At 48.3% G+C, this 20,848-nt stretch overlaps 1 protein-coding gene across 3 annotated transcripts in view; it reads right to left on the bottom strand.

Moving 5' to 3' along the window:
• Nucleotides 1–20,848, bottom strand: part of WDR5 (WD repeat domain 5) — a 166,360-nt gene that overhangs the window by 25,917 nt on the left and 119,595 nt on the right. For all 3 annotated transcript variants that reach the window (XM_085612697.1, XM_085612689.1, XM_085612680.1), the window contains exon 13: nucleotides 20,827–20,848. This exon is cut by the window's right edge and continues 53 nt beyond it. In XM_085612697.1, the coding sequence (XP_085468823.1) occupies nucleotides 20,827–20,848 (22 nt within the window). The remainder of the gene's footprint in view (nucleotides 1–20,826) is intronic.

Raw genomic sequence — 20,848 nt, 5'->3', positions numbered from 1 at the left:
TTGATTCACAATCAGGAAAATGCTCTCACGCTCCAGCCAACACTAGAGGCGCAGAGCCTCTTGGCACAGAACCTAAGACCCTACCCAGACCTGGTTTTTGCATTACCTCATGGAGATGGTATTGTCATGAGAACCTTAACCAGCCTTCCTCGGATGGATGGCAGGAAGACCTTCAGAGCCAGGCAAAAGGTCAGAAGCTCCAATAGACTGATATGAAGCTGGTTTTCCATAGGAGACCAGAGTCTGATCTACACCTCCCCAAGATGGCCTCTCCAAATTAGCAGACGCATCAGTCCCCACCCGCAGCCTTGGCTGTGACAAGGAAAATGGTATGCCACTAGCCCAACTGTAGTCAAGCAGTTACCACTACAGATCTCATCTACACCTCCCCAAGATGGCCTCTCCAAATTAGCAGACGCATCAGTCCCCACCCGCAGCCTTGGCTGTGACAAGGAAAATGGTATGCCACTAGCCCAACTGTAGTCAAGCAGTTACCACTACAGATCTCATGCTGCTATCTACAAAACCTGGATAAAAGAATACAACAGGTTTCGTTTGTGCTGTGCCCACAGAAACTTCAGATCCCACTGAAAAGCCTGCATATGCCACCCAGTGTAGACAAGTAGGATGCAGGAAGCTACCAGGCCAAGAGGTCTTGGAACCACTCCCACCCAGGCTAGAACATCAGGATCATAGCCCAAATGTCATTGGCTCATGAGAGAGAAAAGGCCATTAACTGCACTATATCTAAGACAGCTCCTAAGAAAGGAAGCCTTTGTGTAGGAGTCAGGTGCGACTTGGCACATTGATCAAGAAACCAACTAAGATCAGAAGGTTCACCACGTAGGTGTTCTCCGAATGACTATGGTGAACCTGCCTTCAACAGAAATCACTGAGGTGTAGAAAACTGAAGGTGAAAGGCAACTAAATCTATCACTTTCATGAACCTGAGGAGCGCAGGTGAGGCCAAAGGGGAGCACAACAAATAGGCAATGCTCCAGGCCTACCTTACTGCAAGTAACATCTGTGAGGCTGCAGAATGGGTATATGAGAAAACGTGTCCTGCAGGTCCAAAGACACTATCTAGTTGCCCAGATTGAGAGCAGACAGTACCTGGACCAGTGTGAGCATGTTGAATGTATCCTTTTGCAGGAAGGCAATCAGAATGCGAATATCTAAAATGGGATGGAGGACTCCATCCTTCTTTGGAATGAGGAAACGTGGATGGGTTGTTATTCTCACTATCTCCGAGGTTGATAGCCCCTTAGGTAAGTAGAGATCATATCTCTTGCAACAAGATGGAAAGGTGCATCTCTAAGAGGCTGTGATGTGGGAATAAGTTGTGGTAGGTCTGACAGGAACGGAAGGGCAGAGCCTTCTTGAACGATCGGGAGGGCCCATTCTCAGCATAATAAAACCACAATGATGCTTATGTTGTATTTATTATAAAATGCACTCAGAGGGCATCTTAGAGATTCCCCCTGAAAAACAACCACCTTCTAGCTGTAGGAAGCGGACTCTGTATATACAATACCAAAATGAGGTATAGTGTGCACAGAGTCCAGTGGAACCCAAAAGATAAGCAGAGGTAAAAGTAGATAGCACCTTGTTCTCTATTTATGGTAGTGTGGGCGAGCAGTAAGGCTTTATCAGATGGTAGTGTTAAGCACTTGTACACACTCAGGCATGAAATGATGTCACCCACTCTGACCAATTTGTATAAAAATATTATTTAGGTATATTTTCTGGAACCAAGCAACCCTGGTACAGGTAAGGGTAAATGGTACTTTTCAAAGCAGGTTGAACAATACAAGCAAGGTGAAGGAAAATGTCTTTGTTAAAGGTTTGTAAATTTTTTCAATACAGTGGAAATTACTGTTAGATTACTTTAAGGATTTTTTTTTACTTGGTGCGATATGCCTAGCTACCACACTGGGACATTTCCTACAGAAAAGTAAGTAAATACATTTTTAGTTATTTGTAGTTTTTCCAAGTACTCATACAAAACCAACTCCACACAATATTTTCAAGGAAAAACAGTCAATGTATTCCTATGGAGAAAGTCAACGGTTTGCAGGCATGTACTTGTTTGTGGGAGTTGGTATTCTGGGGTTAGAACCAGGGGACCCCCAGGGTTAAGGATGCACTCTTGAAAATTCCTCAGCGCCACTAGGGCGGCCAGGTGCTGAGTGCGGAGGCAAAATGTTATTCAATATGGGATAGGGGGCCTCCGGTTGGTGGTTGCTCATGAGCAGGCCACAAGGAAGTGGGAGCAAAGCTCCTGGTGTTAGGCTCAGGACAAAGGGGCATCCGAGTCAACACCCAAAGTACACCCGCAGCGGCACAGGGGTGGCTGGGTGGAGGGTGCCGTTTTGGCACCCAGTACCCTGTTTTCAATGGGGATTCTCCGGTTGCAACAAAGACTGCAGGCCCGGGGACTAAGATCTTCTGGAGGGGGCAACCGGTTGGAGAGGTAAATTGGGATGCCTGGGGTTGCTGGGACACAATCGGTTGGGCCACCCAAGACCATGGGGTGTCAAGTGCAGGGGTGTCTTTAGGAGTCTGGTTTTTCTTACCAGTCGCACGGATCCTCCAGAAAGGGGCTGCAGGCTTCACTTGGATATTTGAGGCAGGTCGGAGATCACCAGATCTCAGGTCAGGATCGCCAGGGAGACCGCTTAGTGGTGTTGGGCCACTCGGGCCGTCGAGTGCAGAGTGGTGCAGACTTGTGGTTTTGGCTCGGGCCAGAGCCTGTAGGTGAGCAAATCCGATGCTCACGGGAGACAACGTTTTTGAATTGGAAGGTAGCAGGTCCTCGGGGTTCTTGAGGTTGCAGAACACACTGGAATTTCACTGGAGCGGGTTCGAGGTGGGGACAGGTTGGTGGGCTGGGGCCAAGTCAGTGGGCATCCTCCTCTTCTGAGTTTCAGTATGGCTTCTTTGGTACTCCTCTTCTGGTTGATTCTTGTCTGAGGTGGCAAGATTCAAGTTTGCCCCTAAATACTAGATTTAGGGGCGTTACAGGTAAGTAAAGGTTGGAACCAATGGGTCCCTCCCTTTGGGTGGGTACACCCCCTATCATGCCACCCTCCAGTGGGAGGCGGCATATGCCTCACTCACTCTGGTTGGCTGGGCCCCCCCCATCTGCAAGATGGTGGGGACTGAGTTTTGCTTCACCTCACCTGAGGGGTGGGGTTGGCAAAGGTGGGCACACCTCCCTTCTTCACTTGGTTTTCCCACCAAGTCTCCCACCCAAAGTGGGGGTCAGAACCAGGGGGGGGGGGGGCAGTTACTGGAAGCAGCAAAGGCCTGGGGTGGGTCACAAAGACGGCAAGCCTTTGAATCTTCCACTTTGTGGACCCTGCCCATCCTGGGGGACGTGGCTTGCACCTTGTCCCAGGATGTGCATTGCTTCAGACCCCTGAAAGCAGCAGGCTCTCGACTGAGGGGTCCAGAAACATGTCTGGTGGTGGCAGCTAGCGAGCGGCCACTCAGCCTGGACACTAGTGTTAGGTCGTTTATCAGGGGGCATCTCTAAGATGCCCTCCGAGAGCATTTTTTATTAAATCCCACACTGGCATCAGTGTGGGTTTAATGAGCCGAGATGTTTGCTACCAGACTACCCAATTTTCATTAAAGCCATTACAATGCTATGGAGTTCATAATGACAAACCCCCTTCACCATATACTCTTAACGGCATTAGTGCACTTACAAGGTCTATGAATTGGCTTAGACACTGTAGGGGTACAGGGCTCATGCACCTCTACCCTCACCACTGGTATAGTGCACCCAGCGAGAGGGGTGGCATACCTATGCCAGGGCAGTGGGTTGTAGGCATTTACACAAGGATGTGTGCCATGTTGACTCCTCACTTTTTCTGCATCAAAACATGCAGCCGGCAATGGGATTGTGTGGGTTTAAATGTACACGGCCTCCAAGGGTGGCACAATAAGTGCTGCAGCCCTTAGAGGCCTTCCCTGGTCACAGTGCCCTTGGTACCTGTGCTACCATTTACAAGGGACTGACCTGTGGCCAAAGAGTGCCAATTGGGTTTTGTTTTTAATACAGTTTAGGAAAAGAACATAGGCCTTGGGTACCTGTTTGTGAGAAAGTGGCTCTGTATATACTGTTCCCTAATAGGTACAGGGTGTACAGAGTCCACAGTCCCCCAGGGGTTGATAGAGGTCAAAGTTAGGTATGACCTTACTCTCAAAAAGTGGTAGCTTGGTCGAGCAGTAAGGCAGTACCAGAGGACAGTGTAAAGCATTTATTGTACACACTCAGTCAGCAAATGGTTTCACACTCAATAACTGAACTCTAGGCCAATGGTTTATATATATAAAATATATGCTTGTTTTATTTTTAGAACCACAAGGGGAGTAAAAATATACTTTCTCAGAATGAAAGGTTGAATATAAATACTTTTGTTTTAAGCAATAAATTTGTGTAAACAGTCACAGTTGGTTGCAATAAACAATCCTATTTCCTAAACATAACAATGCATTGAGCTCAATGGTAAATTCAGGTTATTTGTAATAAATTACTTTTCAGATTACTTTTGGAATTCCAGGTCTGGCTCCTAGAACCAGCCTTGGGTCAGTATTCAGAATCAAGTGATGAAAGTCGACTTAGTAACTGTAATGATTTTTAAATAATATTTAGCTATTTCAAAAGTTAGCACTTAGAAAATATTTCAAAGAAAACATTCAATGGATCTCTATGGCAAGAAATTCAAATTGCAGGTAGAGTACTTTATCGTTACTTTAGTAATCCAGGACTGGGTGCCTAGACCCAGGACTGGGGTCCTTATCAAAAACAGGTAAGTAATTTCGTTTGCAGAAATGGTACGATTTTAAAAGAATATTTCAAATTTGTAAAAATAGACACTTAAAAGAAATTTCACAGAAAAGCAGACAATGGTTTCCTATGGGAGAAAAATGAGTTAGGGGTAAGTATAGTTGTGAGTACTTTTCAGGGTCAGGGCTGGGCACCAAGATCCAGCACTGGGAGCTCACCCAGGAACAGGTGAGTAAATTCGTTTTTGTCACTTGGCTGATTTTTGGTGAATTTTTACAGTTTTGAAAAGTTCACACTTAGAAGATTTTTGAAGAAAAAGCCAGTCAATGTTACCCTATGAGGAAAATGAAGTTAGCGGTTTAAGGGTAAGTACTCGACTGGCAGAGTTGAAATTCCGGGCATAGACTCAGGGGCCCCCAGTGTCAGGTAGGTACAGTTGGTTCACCCTCAGCGGTTTCAGGACGGCCGGGTGCAGAGTGAGTTAGGCCCAATGTTATCCTATGAGGGATAGGGGGGCCTTGGTTGGTGGCTGCTGTCTGGCAAGCCACGCGTCTGTGGGAGCTGGGCTCCTGGTCACTTACTCAGGGCAAGTGGGGAAGTAAGTTAGTGTAGAGAGTGCACTGCCAGGGCCACTCGGGCGGCTGGGTGCAGGGTGCTTTTGAGCCTTCGGGCGCTCAATGGAAATCAATGGGAATGTTCCGGTTTGGAAAAAGGCTGCAGGCTCGGGGACGAGGATGTTTCCGGTGCCACCACCACTTCGAGGGGTAAGTTGGGTAGTTGTAGGTTAGGTGGGTACCCCGGGATTGGGCACAGGGGGCCGCAGGGCGCCGGGTGCAGGGGTGCCTTTTGACGTCGGGAATCTTACCCTCTGGTTGATCGCGGCTGGGGTGGCACTCGGTTCTGAGGCTGCAGGCTTCGTCCAGGATGTCGAGGGGGGTCCTTGGGTGCCGGACTCGGGGTCACAGTCGCCGTGGGGTCGTCCTCAGGGTCTTTGTCCACTCCGGCACTGGCCAGGCTTGGCTGGTGCAGAGTGTGTTGGGTCCGCGGTTCCGGGCTGCTGCCAGGAGTTAGGAATAGGTTTCTCGAGTAGAGCCTCTACTCATGGGAGTCCCAGGGAATCAGAGTTCAAAGGTAGCCAGGTCCTCCGGGGTTTTTGAGGTGGCTGGCCACAAGAGATGCCGCGCTGGAGCAGGAGCAGGTTCGAGGGTCGACAGGCCGGTAGGGCTGGGGCCAAAGCAGTTGGTGTCTTCCTCTTTTTAGCAGCTGCAGGGCAGGTCTTTTTTCTTCTTGCTCTTCTTGTAGGTTTCTATCTGGAATCTCCGGAAGGAAGGTTCAGGGGGCCCCTAAATACTAGATTTAGGGGCGTTACAGGTAGGTGAAGGCCAGGGACCAATAGGTCCTTGTCCTGGGGTGGGTACACCCCCTATCCTGCCTCTCTCCTGTGGGAGGGGGGCAGTAGCCTGATCCTGATAGGGTAGGGCCTCCCATCTTCAAGATGGCGAGAGCCCGGAGATGTGCTTCACCTCGCCTCCCCCACCTGAGGGGTGGGGTGGGCAGGCTGGCACATCCCCTGTCCCTGTATGGGGTTTCCGGCCAAGCTTCCCGCCAGAGTGGGGGGTTGCAGTGGCCTGGGGAAACTCCAACTGGCGGCATGCCTTTGAAGCTTCCCTTTGCTCATCCTGGGGGAGGAGATTTCTCACCTCACCCAGGATGTGCATTGTTGCAGGCCCGGGAGAGCAGGGGCTCTCCCACCCAGGGGTCCAGCAACGTGTCTGCTGTGTGGCAGCCTGGGCAGCCTCAGAGCAGACGTGGATTGTAGGTTAGCTGTAAGGGGGCATCTCTAAGATGCCCTCTGGGGTGCTTAGTACATTAAATCCCACACTGGCATCAGTGTGGGTTTAATGTGCTGAGAAGTTTGGTACCAAACTTCCCAGTCTTCAGTGTTGCCATTATGGTGCTGTGGAGCTCGTGTTTGACGAGCTCTCAGCACCATGTACTTGTAAATGGCAGCACTGTACTTACAGTGCCCAGGAATGGACCTGGGTACTGTAGGGGCACAGGGCTCCTGCTCCTGTGCCCACACCATAGGCATAAGGCACCCAGCCAGAGGGGTGGCTGACATATGCCTTGGCAGTGTAGGTGATGGGTATGGCACACAGAGATGTGTGCCATGTCGACTCTTTGTTTTTTCCTGTGCCCAGACACTCAGCCTGCAAAGGCAGTGTGTGTGTGTGTGTGTGTAAGGGTACAGGGCCTCTAAGGGTGGCACGATGAGTGCTGCAGCCCTTAGAGGCCTTCCCTTGTCACAAGGCCCTGGGTACCTAGGGTACCATTTACTAGGGGCTGACATGTGGCCAGGGTTTGTCAATTGGGAGTTTTGTATTTTAGGGAAGGAACACAGGCCCTGGGCACCTGATTGGCAGGAGCCCAGGGCACAACAAGGAAAAGTGCATCAGCTATTAGGCAAAAAAGGGGGGGGGGGGTTACTGCAACAGAAACCCACTTTCTCACACTGTTTGGCAGGAACCCAGGGCACATTCAGTCACAGCACATCAGCAGTTTAGCAAAACGTGGGGGCAACCAAGCAAAAAGAGGGCACTTTCTTACACACAGTCTGTGCGCTCGGAAGTCAGAAGCAACGCCTGCTCTGGGTGGAGGTGCCAAACTGCCCAGCTACCACTAAATTGAGAGTAAGATATTATTTAATTTATCCTCTTCTATACCTTTGGGGACGCCCTGGACTCTGTGCACACTATACATCCTTTTGGTATAGTATATACAGAGCCAGCTTCCTAAACACATCGTTAGCATGCACTCTGGATTAGAACTAGAAAATCATCACCAGTGAAGACTTTAAAATTATGTTAAGTAGAAATGAAAGGAATATGCTACTTACCAGTATGCATCTGTTCTTGGCATGTAGAGCTGCAGAGTTGTACACTTAGCATAGATCGCCATCTGGTGTTGGGCCCGGAAGTTTGCAGTTTGTTTTTCTTCGGATTTGTGCGAAGTATGACCTTGCTGTGATGTATTTGTATGAAGGGTTCCTGTATAGTGAACGCTTGTATTTCACCAACCCTTCTAAGGGAAGTGATAGCTACGAGAAAAGCTGTTTTCCAGGTGAGAAACTGTAGCTCGCATTTATGCATTGGTTCGAAGGGCGGACCCATTAGTCGTGTAAGAACTAAATTTAGATTCCATACAGGGGAAGGTGGTGCCCTGGGAGGAATTACTCGTTTAAGGCCTTCCATGAAGGCTTTAATAGCGGGCACTCTGAAGAGAGATAAATGCTGTCTGTTTTGTAGATAAGCAGCGATCGCTGCTAGGTGTAGGCGTATGGATGAATATGCCAGGTTACACCTGTGAAGATGGAGCAGATAGCATATGATGTGCTGTATGGATGCATCTAAAGGGTTGATTGTATTGTTACGGCAGTAAATAACAAATCTTTTCCACTTTGCGGCATAACATGCTCTAGTGGTAGGACGTCTGGCTTCCATGATGATGTTCATGCAATCAGGGGGAAGGTTAAGGTATCCGAATTCTAGGATTTCAGGAGCCAGATCGCCAGGTTGAGCTGAGCTGGGTCCGGGTGCCTGATTTCTCCATGGTTGTGGGTTAGGAGGCATGGGGATAGGTGCAGTTTTTGATGTGGTACCACTGATAGTTGTAGTAGCGTGGTGTACCACGGCTGCCTGGCCCACGTCGGAGCTACCAGAATGAGTGTGAGGGAGTGCTGTTGTAGCTTCCTGACCACTAATGGAATTAGTGGGAGAGGTGGAAAGGCGTATGCAAATCTGCCTGACCAGTTCATCCATATCGCATTGCCCTTGGACAATGGGTGTGGGTATCTGGCGGCGAAGCTTGGGCATTTTTTGTTTTCGTGGGTGGCGAAGAGGTGTATCTGAGGATGCCCCCACTGTTGGAAGAATGGCTGAAGAACTTGCGGATGCAGTTCCCATTCGTGTAGTTGTTGCGTTTGTCTGCTGAGCAGATCTGCCATGGTGTTTTGTACGCCTGGAACGTGTTGTGCCAGGAGAAAGATGTTTTGGGGAATTGCCCATCTCCATATGCTCTGGGCTAAGCCGGAGAGCTGGGGAGAGTGTGTCCCCCCCTGTTTTTGGATATAATACATTGCAGTCATGTTGTCTGTGCGAATGAGGACTGCTTTGCCCGAAATCTGTTTTTGGAAAGATTTTAGGGCTAGAAAGATCGCCAAGAGCTCCAGATGGTTGATGTGGAGCAATTTTTGCTGTGGCGTCCATAGACCTTGCATTGTGAGGTGTAGGAGGTGCGCTCCCCAGCCGGAGAGCGATGCGTCCGCTGTTAGAATCACCTGAGGAACCGGGTCCAGGAACGGCCGCCCTTTGGAAAGGTTTGTGGTGTTCCACCACTGCAGAGAATGATGTGTGCGGCCGTCCACCAACACCAGATCCGTCAGCTGACCCTGGGCCTGGTTCCACTGTTGTGCTAGGCACTCTTGAAGTGGACGCATGTGTAGTCTTGCATGGGGCACTATAAAGATGCAAGACGCCATCATTCCTATGAGCTTCATGAACACTCTTGCTGGAAGAGAGTGTCGGGGAAGGAATGTTTTGTGTAAGGCTTGAATGCTTGTGATTCTGGCTGTGTTTGGATAGGCAATACCTTTGGAGGTGTCTATAGTGGCCCCGAGATATTGCTTTGTGTGAGATGGTATGAGGTGGGACTTTTGGTAGTTCACCGTGAAGCCTAGCTGGTGGAGCAGTTGGATGGTGCTGTTTGTATGCTGCACGCATTGGTGGTAAGACGCGGCTTTTATCAGCCAGTCGTCTAAGTAAGGGAAGACGTGAATGTGTTGACGTCTGAGGTGTGCTGCTACTACCGCTAGGCATTTGGTAAACACTCGTGGTGCGGTGACCCCGAAGGGGAGAACCGTGAATTGGTAATGTTGCCCGTCCACCACGAACCTGAGGTATTTCCTGTGAGAGGGGTGTATTGGAATGTGAAAGTATGCGTCTTTCAGATCCAAGGTTGTGAGAAAATCTCCCTGACAGAGGAGCGGGAGGACTTGTTGTAGGGTGACCATATGGAAATGGTCTGAATGTATGTAGGCATTTAGAGGCCGGAGGTCCAGAATGGGCCTGAGGGTCCCGTCTTTCTTTGGTATTAGGAAATATAGGGAGTAAACCCCTAAATTTTGCTGATTGATGGGGACCTGCTCTATAGCGTGTTTTTGGAGGAGGGAGAGTACCTCCTGTTTGAGCAGTGTGGAATGTTCTTGAGACATTGGGCGGTGCCTTGGTGGGATATTGGGTGGGGTAGATGTTAGCTCGAGACAGTACCCTGACCGGATGATTTGGGTCACCCATTTGTCCGATGTTATGGACTCCCATGCGTGGATAAAGTTTTGTAGTCTGCCCCCGACCGGAGTGGAATGGTCTGGGGGGAGCGGAGGGAAGTCATTGTGTGGGCGGGGTGGCAGAACGGGTGTTGTTAGTTTTGCCCCTGCCCTTATTGTTGTTGCCTCTGTAACCACCCCTTTGGTTGCCCTTTGAAAAGGTATTTTGAGGAGGGGATTTGTAGGAGGTAGAGGTGCTATCGGTGGAGAAGCCTCTGCCTGTGCCACGAAAGGAGGAGCGTCGAAAGGAACGTTTAGACGCTTGTGTTTGGAGTGCCCCCATAGACTTTGCTGTGTCTGTGTCCTTTTTCATCTTTTCCAACGCTTCGTCTACCTTGGGCCCAAAGAGAGTTTGTTGGTGAAAGGGGTGATTGAGTATGGACGCCTGGACTTCAGGCTTAAACCCTGAGATCCTGAGCCAGGCATGGCGACGAAGCAGGACACTGGTATTTATGGCTCTAGAAGCAGTGTCGGCTGCATCGAGGGCACACTTAATGGAGGTGTTTGTAATGAGTTTACCCTCCTGTATTAGCTCATGAGCCCTACGCTTGTGTTTCTCGGGGAGGTGCTGCATAAGAGCCTCAAGTTCGTCGTAGTGTGCTCTGTCATAGCGCGCAAGTAGCGCTTGTGTGTTTGCAATGCGCCACATGTTTGCAGCTTGAGAGGCGGTGCGCTTGCCAGACGAGTCTAGGAGTTTGGATTCCTTGTCTGGCGGTGGGGCTTCTCCTGAGGACTGGGAGTTAGCCCGCTTTCTAGCTGTAGAGACAACTAGGGAATCTAAGGGAGCAGGGCCCTTAATGTATGCAGGGTCTGTGGGTGCCGCCTTATACTTTCTCTATTCTAGGGTTTAGTACCCTGGCCCTGACAGGGTCTTTGAACACCTCTGCGGCATGCTTGGTGACACCCTTAAGCATGGGTAAGATAGAGGTGGATTTGTCCTGTATGTCGAATGTATCCAGTAAGAAGTCGTCTTCCACTGGTTCAGTGTGCATGTCCACCCCATGGTAGTGTGCTGCTCTCTGCACTAAATGATGGAACCCTAAGGAGTCCTCTGGAGGAGACGGCCTGGATGGGTATAGGTCGTCCTGAGGAATATCGGGTACATCAGGGTTATTGTAATCCTCCCACGGGTCTGGGGTCCCTGGTGGAGTGGGATCCATTGGGGCGTCCGCCGGATAATTGTCCGGGTCCCCGTCGTCCGGATCTGGGGACGGGGCCGGAGAGTAGTGAGGTAAAGGTGGCGGAGACCTGGGAGGGGGAGGGGGTGGAGGAGGTGGAGGAGGTAGGGGAGGTGGTAGTGGGGAGGGCACTCTGAGGGGAGAAGTAGCAGAGTCCTTCCGTTTGGGTGGTGGAGGAGGAGCCGGAGTATCAAGGCGTCTTTTCTTGATAATTAAAGTCAATAGTCCAGTCTTTGGATCTTTGGACAGAGTCTTTTGTAAAGGGTCTGGTGTAAACAGAGCCAATGGCGTCGAATCGTCCGTCGGCACCGGTGATTTCGGAACCCAGGACTTCGATGGTTTGTGTGCGCCATGCTTTTTTGGGGCCTCCGGTTTTTTCGGCTTCGAAGGAGTTTGACGCCGGAGCGTCGGTGCCGACAGATTTGTGTTTGGTCGGCACCGAGAGTCCAGGCTTCGGCACCGGTGGCTTCGGAGTCGAGCTGGATATTGCTTTCTTCGGTGCCGGATGCTGTTTTTCGGCACCGGGCGTCGGCTGGCTCGATCCTGAGCTGCCGTGAGACTTGAGGCTTCGACACCGGGCCCGAAGGTGGGGTGATCGAAGCTTTGGTCTTGGTTTTGCCCAGGCCGGCAGGCGAGGGAGTAACCTGAGTCTCTTTGGTTTTGGGCACGGGGGTGGGAGGGGGCACAGTACTCACGGCCCGCTGCGCCGGTGTGATGTCCTCCACGTCGGAGTCGTCGGCCTCGGAAGCGCTGACGACGTCTTCTTCCTGCTCGGTGTGTGTTTGCCCCGAAGCTTCGGCGCCGTCTCCGAAGATGTCCGGTGGAGCTGCAGACGATGAGTGCGCCATGGTGCGTCGAGCTTTTCGATCCCGGATGGTTTTCTTCGATCGAAAAGACTTACAGGCGGGGCAGTCTCTGGCCTCGTGTTCTGGAGAGAGGCAAAGATTACACACCTGATGGAGGTCGGTGTGGGGAAATTTAGACCCACATTTTGGGCACTTTTTGAACGGAGTCCTTTCCATCGGCCGGGACCGGATTCGAGGAGGGCCCGAAGGCCGGTGCCGATGTACGGGATGGAGAAAAGTGCCGCTTCGAGAGATGAAGATGATGATGAAGAAACTCGAAGAAACGAGGATTTTCCGTCGAGGCTGGAACCGTAGAAGTTCGAAGCCGGAGCACGAAGTATCACATCCGAGCCCGATGGCGGAAAAAAAACAATCTGAGGATGGAGCCGAAGCCCATGCGCAGTACGGACCGAAGGAGGAGTCACCAAACTCGTGACTTCCAAAGACTGTCCAAGAAGAAAAACAAACTGCAAACATCCGGGCCCAACACCAGATGGCGATCTATGCTAAGTGTACAATCTGCAGCTCATATGCCTCGAACAGTAGTTTATTACTGGGTAGAAATGGATGTCCAACATAGGCCTAGAAATGTTAGACTAGCCTGTTTACTTTCTAGTTTGAAGGACTCTACATTCCATTTGTATATCTGAAACCTACAATGTGTGTTCAAGTAGGAAAGGTACGATATAGTCAAAATAGTTTTAGCACAGAGAAAGAATGAGTGTGCAAATTAGAACACTGCCATGCAGAAGAAACGTATTACCATTCAAATGAGCACATGGTGACATATATTCCTAGAATGTAAAGCGAGCAAACATTAGTAGACCCAATACCTAGACTCAAAAGGTGAAAAATCACAAGTATTCCAACAAGAAGACTCAGCATTTAGCTGAGCCGATAAGGCCTTAGATATTTGATACTGCTGTAGCCAAAAAAAGACTGAGCATATTGTTTTCAACAGCTGCAAAATCTGAAAGCACAAGTCTTCAGTGTATTTAGAAAATACAGGAAATTGGGATTTGAGTACAAGAAATTAATCCCAAGTGTGTCAAGCCGATGGCCTTGAGGTGCTTGTGTTGGAAATTTCCAGAAAGGCTAACGTATAGTTTACCTGTCGGTGTAGTTTTGCAGCTTGAAGAATTTTCTGGATTCACTATGCTGTGCATTATTCCGCCATCTAGTGGTTGGGTCCGGAATTGTAGTATTTATTCTCTTTTTTTTTTGTGGGTGGCCTGGTGGACGTCGACATACCACCATTTGGTGTCCTTCTGTGACGTCGACGTGCTTCTTCCGGAAGCGCCCACCTTTGGTCACCATCTTTGGATTCTTTTTTCCTGTTTCCTTCATTTGTCCCTCCTGTCTCATCTTTCTGGCAGGGCGGGTGGGTTCGCTAGTGAATCCAGAAAATTCTTCACGCTGCAAAATGACACCGACTGGTAAGAAACTATGTTTTGAAGCATGAATCTTTTCTGGATTCACTATGCTGTGCATAGACTTTGTAGCGCTTTACTAGTCTTGTGGTGGCTGGGTGGAAGAGGAGCGTTGGTTTGTGAATAGATGTTGTAAGATTTTTTTGTCCTACTTGTGCTTCCTTAGTCATCTCAATATCCACGCAGTAGTGCTTTGTGAACGTGTGCACTGAAGACCATGTTGCTGCTTGGCAAATGTCTTGAATAGGTGTGTTTGCTAGGAAAGCGACTGTTGCTCCCTTCTTCCTTGTCAAGTGAGCGTGCGTTGCATCTTGTATGGTGTGACCTGACTGTTTGTGGCACAACTGTATGGCTTGTGCAATCCATCTTGCAATGGTATTCTTTGTGACTGGTTGTCCAAGAAAACGGTTAGCAAATGATACAAAGAACTGTTTTGTCTTCCTGCATTCCATGGTTCTTTCTATGTAGTACATGACTGCCTTTCTGGCGTCCAGGGTGTGCAATGCTCTTTCTGCGTGTTTTAGGGTTTTGGAAAAAACTTGGTATTTGTATTGTTTGGTTTAAGTGGAACTTTGATTCCACCCTTGGCATAAAATGTGGATCAGTTCTCATGACGATTCTGTCATTATATATTTGGAAGTAGGGCCCTTGTAGTGTTAGAGCCTGTAATTCATTTACTCTACGTAGTGATGTAATTGCCACTAAAAACGCCGTCTTTAGTGTGAGCATTTGTAAAGTTGCCATGTGGATTGGTTTGTATGGTGTCTTCATTTGTGCTAGCACCACATTGAGGTTCCATGCAGGTGGTGGCATCCTGTTTGGAGGTGCTATCCTCTTTGCTCCTTCTAGGAATCTTTTGACCACATGGGATGTGAAGAAACTTTTCCCTGTTTCTCCCCTTGTGTATGCTACGATTGCTGCCAAGTGTACCCTTATAGATGCGTAGATTAGTTTATTTTGTAGTAAATAGGTTAAATATTTCAGTACTGTTGATTCTCGTGATCTTCCTTGAAAGCTTTTCTTGACTGCACCAATGGGTGAATCTTTTTTATTTTGCTGTGCAACACTTCCTTGGTGTAGGCCTTCTCGCCATAGTGCTCTCTGGTAGTTTGAGGTGAGAAAATTCTAAGTCCTTAGGAGCCACGCTGCCAGGCTTAGACTCTCTGGTTCCAGGTGTAGAACCTTTCTTGCATTGTTAAGAGGAACTTGTGCATCGCCCCATGTCATTTCCATTATCTGTGAGAACCAGGTTTGTCTGGCCCACTATGGTGCTAGGAGGATCAATGTCGTGGCTGACCTTGCATTAGTGGAGTACCCTGTGCAGCAGTGGTATGGGGGGGGGGGGGGGGCGAAGTGTACGCAAATGTCCCTGACCAATCTATCCATAGCACTTTCCCTAGGGACTGTGCGCATGGTTGTCTGGATGCGAAGCGTTGGCATTTTGCATTTTGGGGTGTTGCAAATAGGTCGATTTGGGGAGTCCCCCATTTTTTGAAGATCTTTGGGATTTCTGATTGAGTCATCTCCCATTCGTGGGTCGCTGATGCTGGTCTGCTCAGCCTGTCTGCTTCTACATGGTCCTTCCCTAGAAGATGTTTTGCTAGTATGTCTAGGTTCCTTGGAATAGCCCATTTCCATAGTTCTTGGGCTAGGACTGATAGTGATTGTATTCCTTCTGGTTTGTGGATGTAAAACATTGTAGATGTATTGTCTATTTGAATCAACACCCTCTTCCCGTAAATCTCCTCTGAAAGGCTTTTAAGGCTAGGAACACGTTCTTTAACTCCAGGAAGCTGGTGTTTTCACATCCTGTTGCGTCCATATTCCCTTTGAGGTTGTTCATGTGCTCACCCCACCCTAGTTGGAAAGCATCTGTTGTAATGGTCACTGTTGGAGTTGGTTGTGTGAAAAGTCTCCCCTGTGTTATGTTCATGTTCCACCATGCCATCTCTTGATGAACCGTTTGTGTGACAACCACTAGATCCTACCAACTCCCTGTTGATTGTGACCATTGTTACTGAATCAATTCCTGGAATGGTCTCATGTGTACCTGAATGTTTGGGACTAGATGAATGCATGAAGCCATCATCCCTAGCAGTTTGCCCACTGTCCTCACTTGCCCCTTGTGGTATAGATGTGTCTCCATCATTCCTATATTCATCTTTGTGCTTGGAAACACCTTTCCTAGTGTTATGTTGATCTCTGCCCCTAAGAATATTTTTACTTTTTCTGGTTCTATTGATGATTGTTCCCAATGGATTGAGAAACCAGGCTGGATCAATATCTCTAGGACTCTGTATGCGTTGTTTGCAAAGATGGTATGTTTTTGCTCTTACTAACTAGTCGTCTTGGTATGGATAAACGTGGAACCCCTGCCTTTTTAGGTGGGCCGCTACTGCTGCTAGGCATTTTGTGAAGTCTCTTGGTGCGGAATACGGTCCGAATGCCAGCACCGTGAATTAGTAGTGCGTTTTGCTGATCACAAATCTGAGTAGGCTCTTGTGCCTGCTGTTCATGGGGATGTGCAAGTCCTTTAGGTCTATAGTTGCCATGTAGTCCCCTACCTGTATCTGAGGTATAACTTCTTGTAAGGATGTCATCGTGAATTTCTGAGTTTTTATGAACTTGTTTAGGAACCTTAAGTCTAGTATAGGTCTTAATGTTCCATCCACTTTTTGTATGAGGAAGTACGTGGAATACACGCCCTTGTTCCTTTCCTTGTAAGGTACCTTCTCTATGGACCTTTTGTTTAGAAGCTCTTGTGCTTCAAGCAAATGTGACAGCTCTCTTGCTGAATGAACCTTGTTCCTTGGTCTTTTGCATGGAGGTTGTTTTGCCAGTTCTATGCAGTATCCGTAACGTATTATGTTTACTATCCATTTTTCGGATGTAATCTTCTTCCACTCCTGGAAGAAGTTTCCAATTCTGCCTCCCAATGGTGTTACATGTTGGAGGGATTGTTTGTTCTTTGGGACATGACCTTTTACTAGGTGTACTTGTTTCGCCCTCTGAGATCTTTTTAGGATGTGCGCAAACCTTACATTGCAGTCACTTGGAGGTGTGTTGCTGTCCTCCTCTTTGCTGTTGGCCTCTTCCTCGAGTGCGCCCTCGAAAGGATTGCCTTCCGTGTTGATATTGCAAACCTTCTTGTTGTTCACCCGGTTGCTGGCCCTGGCTTCCTCCTTGGTAACCTTGTTGAAGTTTGGTGTGAGACTACTGGCTGGTGGTTACCCCTGCCTCTTGGTCTCCGTGTTGGTGTCCCCCTACGCATACCTCTGAATTGTAGCACCCCCATAGACCCTGCAGTTTCATTCTCCTTTTTTAACTGGTATATTTTATCGTCGACCGCTTTCCCCAATAGTTGTTCACCATTGAACAGGGTGTTTAAAATGTTGCTCTGTACCTCTGGCTTCAACCCTGAGATTCTTAGCCAGGCGTGTCTTCTCTCCAGTCACCCTGATCATCATTTGCCTGCTTGATGTCTCAGCAGTATCTAGGGCTGATTTTAAACATGTATTTGCCAAGTTTTTTCCTTCTTCCGCCAAGTGGCTTTCCCTTCTCTGGAACTGATCTGGCAGATGTTTCAGCAGTTCACCTACTTCCTCCCAGTGCTGATATGCAGGTCTATTGATCAATGCATTTGAATTTGCTATGTGCCACTGAATTGCAGCGCTTCGTTCCATCTTTCTTCCTGTGAGATCCATTCTCTTGCTCTGTTTGTCTGGCGGTGGTCCTACGTTAGCTTCCACAGCCAGGAAAAGAGCCAATGTACCCACTATCAGAGTCAGCAGGCACTGAACCCCTGATGTACATAGGGTACTTGGAGGAGTGTTTGAATTTCTTCTCACCCCTTGGTGTTACAGCCTTGCATGTAGCAGGTTCTTTAAAAGCTTCCTTTCCCTGGTCCAGCACACTTGGTAGCATGGGAAGGAATTGACTCCTTGTCTGTGTGGGCATCAAGGTCTCTAGGAGCAAACAGGATTGTGTTTTTTTCTCCTCGTATTGCACTCCATAAGTGTCTGCAGCCTTCTTTATCACCTGATTGTACATCCCAAGGTCATCGGTGGGGAGGGCCTCGAAGGGTATGAGTTTACCCCTTCTTCTGGAGAGCCTGCATAGAGTTCTTGCCACTGCAGGTCTTGTGTATCCGAGGTCGCCGAACCGTGATAGGTTTGGTCCTCTTCTTCTCTCTCAAAGTAGTACTCTTCTTCCTCAGCCGATTCTGGTGTTGTAGGTATCACTAGTTCCTCGACGTATTTTTCAGGTTGTGTCAGTGTTCGAGGGGATTTTGAATTTCTTCATTGTTTCGTCAAAATCCTTCTTGCGTTGCAAGATACTTGCCATTTCAGCCTCAAGCTTCTTTTTCTTTTCTAGCTCCAACGCTTGTGCGTTGAGATTTTTTAGCTTTCTCTTGGAGCTTGTCAAAGTCGAAGCTTGTTTCACCCCTTCTTTTTTCGAAGTCGAGGAGTCTTTTTCGTGAATGCTTTGACGACTTTGTTTTATCAAGGGTTTTCACCGTCTGGGAATCCTTGTCAAAGGAACCAACGGACCGTTTGTCCTTGGACGCACCTGCGGTCGTCGAATGTTTAACGTCGAGGCTGTTTGAGGACTTAAGAGTCACTCTTTTGTGGGTTGGCCGACTGTCTAGGGGGTCGCTGTTTCCCTTACCTCTTTCCGAGTTTTCTTTTTGACGTCAACGACTTGGACGAGCACATCCTCCTCGCCTTCGGCGATGTTGTCCTCTTCCTCGCTGGAGAGGCCCAGGTCTCGAAGCGACGGTGGTGGTCCTTGACCCTGCATGCTATAATTTGCTCTTCTCTGCCTCTCCCCCACCCTTTAAGCCTTTGGGGTGAATACCGAGCACGCGTTGCAATCCAGGCAAAGGTTACAGACCGGATGACGATCCTTCTGTGCGTACTTGTGGTGGCAATTGTCGCAGAACTTTAATAGCGTCTTGTCCATTACAGCACCTAGGGAGCCCCCTGTATACGCACTCCCCATAGGATGTCGAAGTTTCTGTGTTTTTCCTCTTATCTGCGTCCCGGTTCACCGCCTTGAAGGCTGGTGTGTCGATAAAGTAGTTTTCCTGCTTTTTCTGCTATTTTTTGTGGATTCTTCTCTCCAAAGTTCTGGAGCGCCATCCGTCTCGATCCAGACCCAACGGCGGAAAAAAAAAATCTGAAGATGGCGACCAAAAGTGGGAGCTTCCCTGAGGAAGCTCGTCGACGCCCACCAGGCCACAAAAAATAAAAAAAAGTAATACTACAATTCCGGGCCCCACCACTAGATGGCGGAATAATGCACAGCATAGTGAATCCAGAAAAGATTCACGCTGCAAAACTCTTCATCCTGAGGAATCAAAGACAAAGATGCCAGAAGGCACATCCTAAATGTCAGAAGTAGGCTAGTCTGTATGAATAAAGCCCCACTTTACAGATTTGTGAAGTGAGGAACCCCCTATTTTAACTTATCAATGGAGGGATAGGAGTAACCCCACAGACAGTCATAAGGGGCTAATAAGAAGAGCAAGTGATGATTTGGCAGTTAAAGTTGATGAGCAGTTTGATCTGGAATAAGAGACACCTTGGGGGTAAAGATGGTTGGGGGGGGGAGAAGAGAGGGGGGGGAGAAGAGAGGGGGGGGGGGAGAAGAGAGGGGGGGGGGGGAGAAGAGAGGGGGGGGGGGAGAAGAGAGGGGGGGGGAGAAGAGAGGGGGGGGGGAGAAGAGAGGGGGGGAGAAAGCAAGAGAGGGGGGAGAAAGCAAGAGAGGGGGGGAGAAAGCAAGGGGGGGAGAAAGCAAGAGAGCGAGAAAGCAAGAGAGCGAGAAAGCAAGAGAGCGAGAAAGCAAGAGAGCGAGAAAGCAAGAGAGCGAGAAAGCAAGAGAGCGAGAAAGCAAGAGAGCGAGAAAGCAAGAGAGCGAGAAAGCAAGAGAGCGAGAAAGCGAGAAAGCAAGAGAGCAAGAAAGCAAGAGAGCAAGAAAGCAAGAGAGCGAGAAAGCAAGAGAGCGAGAAAGCAAGAGAGCGAGAAAGCAAGACTGTCCCTAGCTTCTCCACAGTTGCGTATTGGATTGGCTTTGCTTCTTGGGAACTGAATAGAGACAAAATTCCAGGAGAAGGCAACATTCCCTGAACTAATGAAATGTTAAATGTGTTTTACTGCATTCACAATTACAGTGCAAGGTTGCTTTGGCTGGATGTAAAAAGCATCTAAATTAAAAAAAACATGCTAACGGTCTCGTTTGCTAGGATCACTTTTTGATCCTGTTGGTTTCTATGAAAGTGCAGATTCTTCTTACATTTGTTTGCCGCTTGAAGCATGTCTAAACAGAACATACTTTGAGAGAACTAAGCAGAAGGAGTCTCAAATTTGAACCCTGTTTGGAAATATGAGTATATTTTAATTATTTTTTTAATCTAGGATTTCAGTATGTATACACATTGGAAATTAAATTAGTGTCAATATTATGAGTACTAGTTATGTTTTCCTTAGCAGACTAGGAGCTTGCATTTTCAATATACCATGACTAATATGTATAGGGAGCTACTTATGCTAAAGTAGGGCAAACGACAACAAAAGAGTCTCCACTCCCTACACGAATACCAGTTAATGCCACACTGTTCAACCAAATGCCCAGCCACCAATATATATGAAGGCTACAGGAGACCTGCAATGTATTATGGGCACAGAGTATGGGCAACGCATAAAAAGAAAAAGGACTTACCTGTAATTAACATTCCCAGGGCAGATCTTTCATATAGTGCATGCTTGTCTCTATCAATCTGTGGTACTTCAATGCAGTGCATATTAAAACAGTACATAGGGGGGGAAAAGCCTTAGCAGCACCTCCACTTCATTTAGCTACTGGCCAATGAAGGGACAGACTATGACTGGATTTTTCTTAATTTTATTTTACAGGATCAATGACAAGTTATGCTGTTGAATTGAATCAAAGTGGATTATTTCCAGCCAATCTCCTTTCCACATCCAACCCTATACTATGGTGCAGCCACTAGCTTTTTAAGATTTCCGGGGACAGGTTGTGCTGATATTTTTCATCTGCGCAAGTCCTCATTTTGCAGAGCCTGCCTATTCCTGTGCCTAGGCACAGACCGTGTTCTCACTGCTTCCCTAACCTTTATGGAAGGCATATAAGAAAACCATATGAAAAAAGGACATCGAGCTCCATCACAACGTACCTTGCCGCCAGTTACAGAGAAG

This window comes from Triturus cristatus, chromosome 1_2 (assembly GCF_964204655.1).
Source record: "Triturus cristatus chromosome 1_2, aTriCri1.1, whole genome shotgun sequence".
Taxonomy (NCBI): Eukaryota; Metazoa; Chordata; class Amphibia; order Caudata; family Salamandridae; genus Triturus; species Triturus cristatus.
The sequence above is the reverse complement of the archived record's forward strand: the minus strand, read 5'-3'. Positions and strand labels throughout refer to the sequence as shown.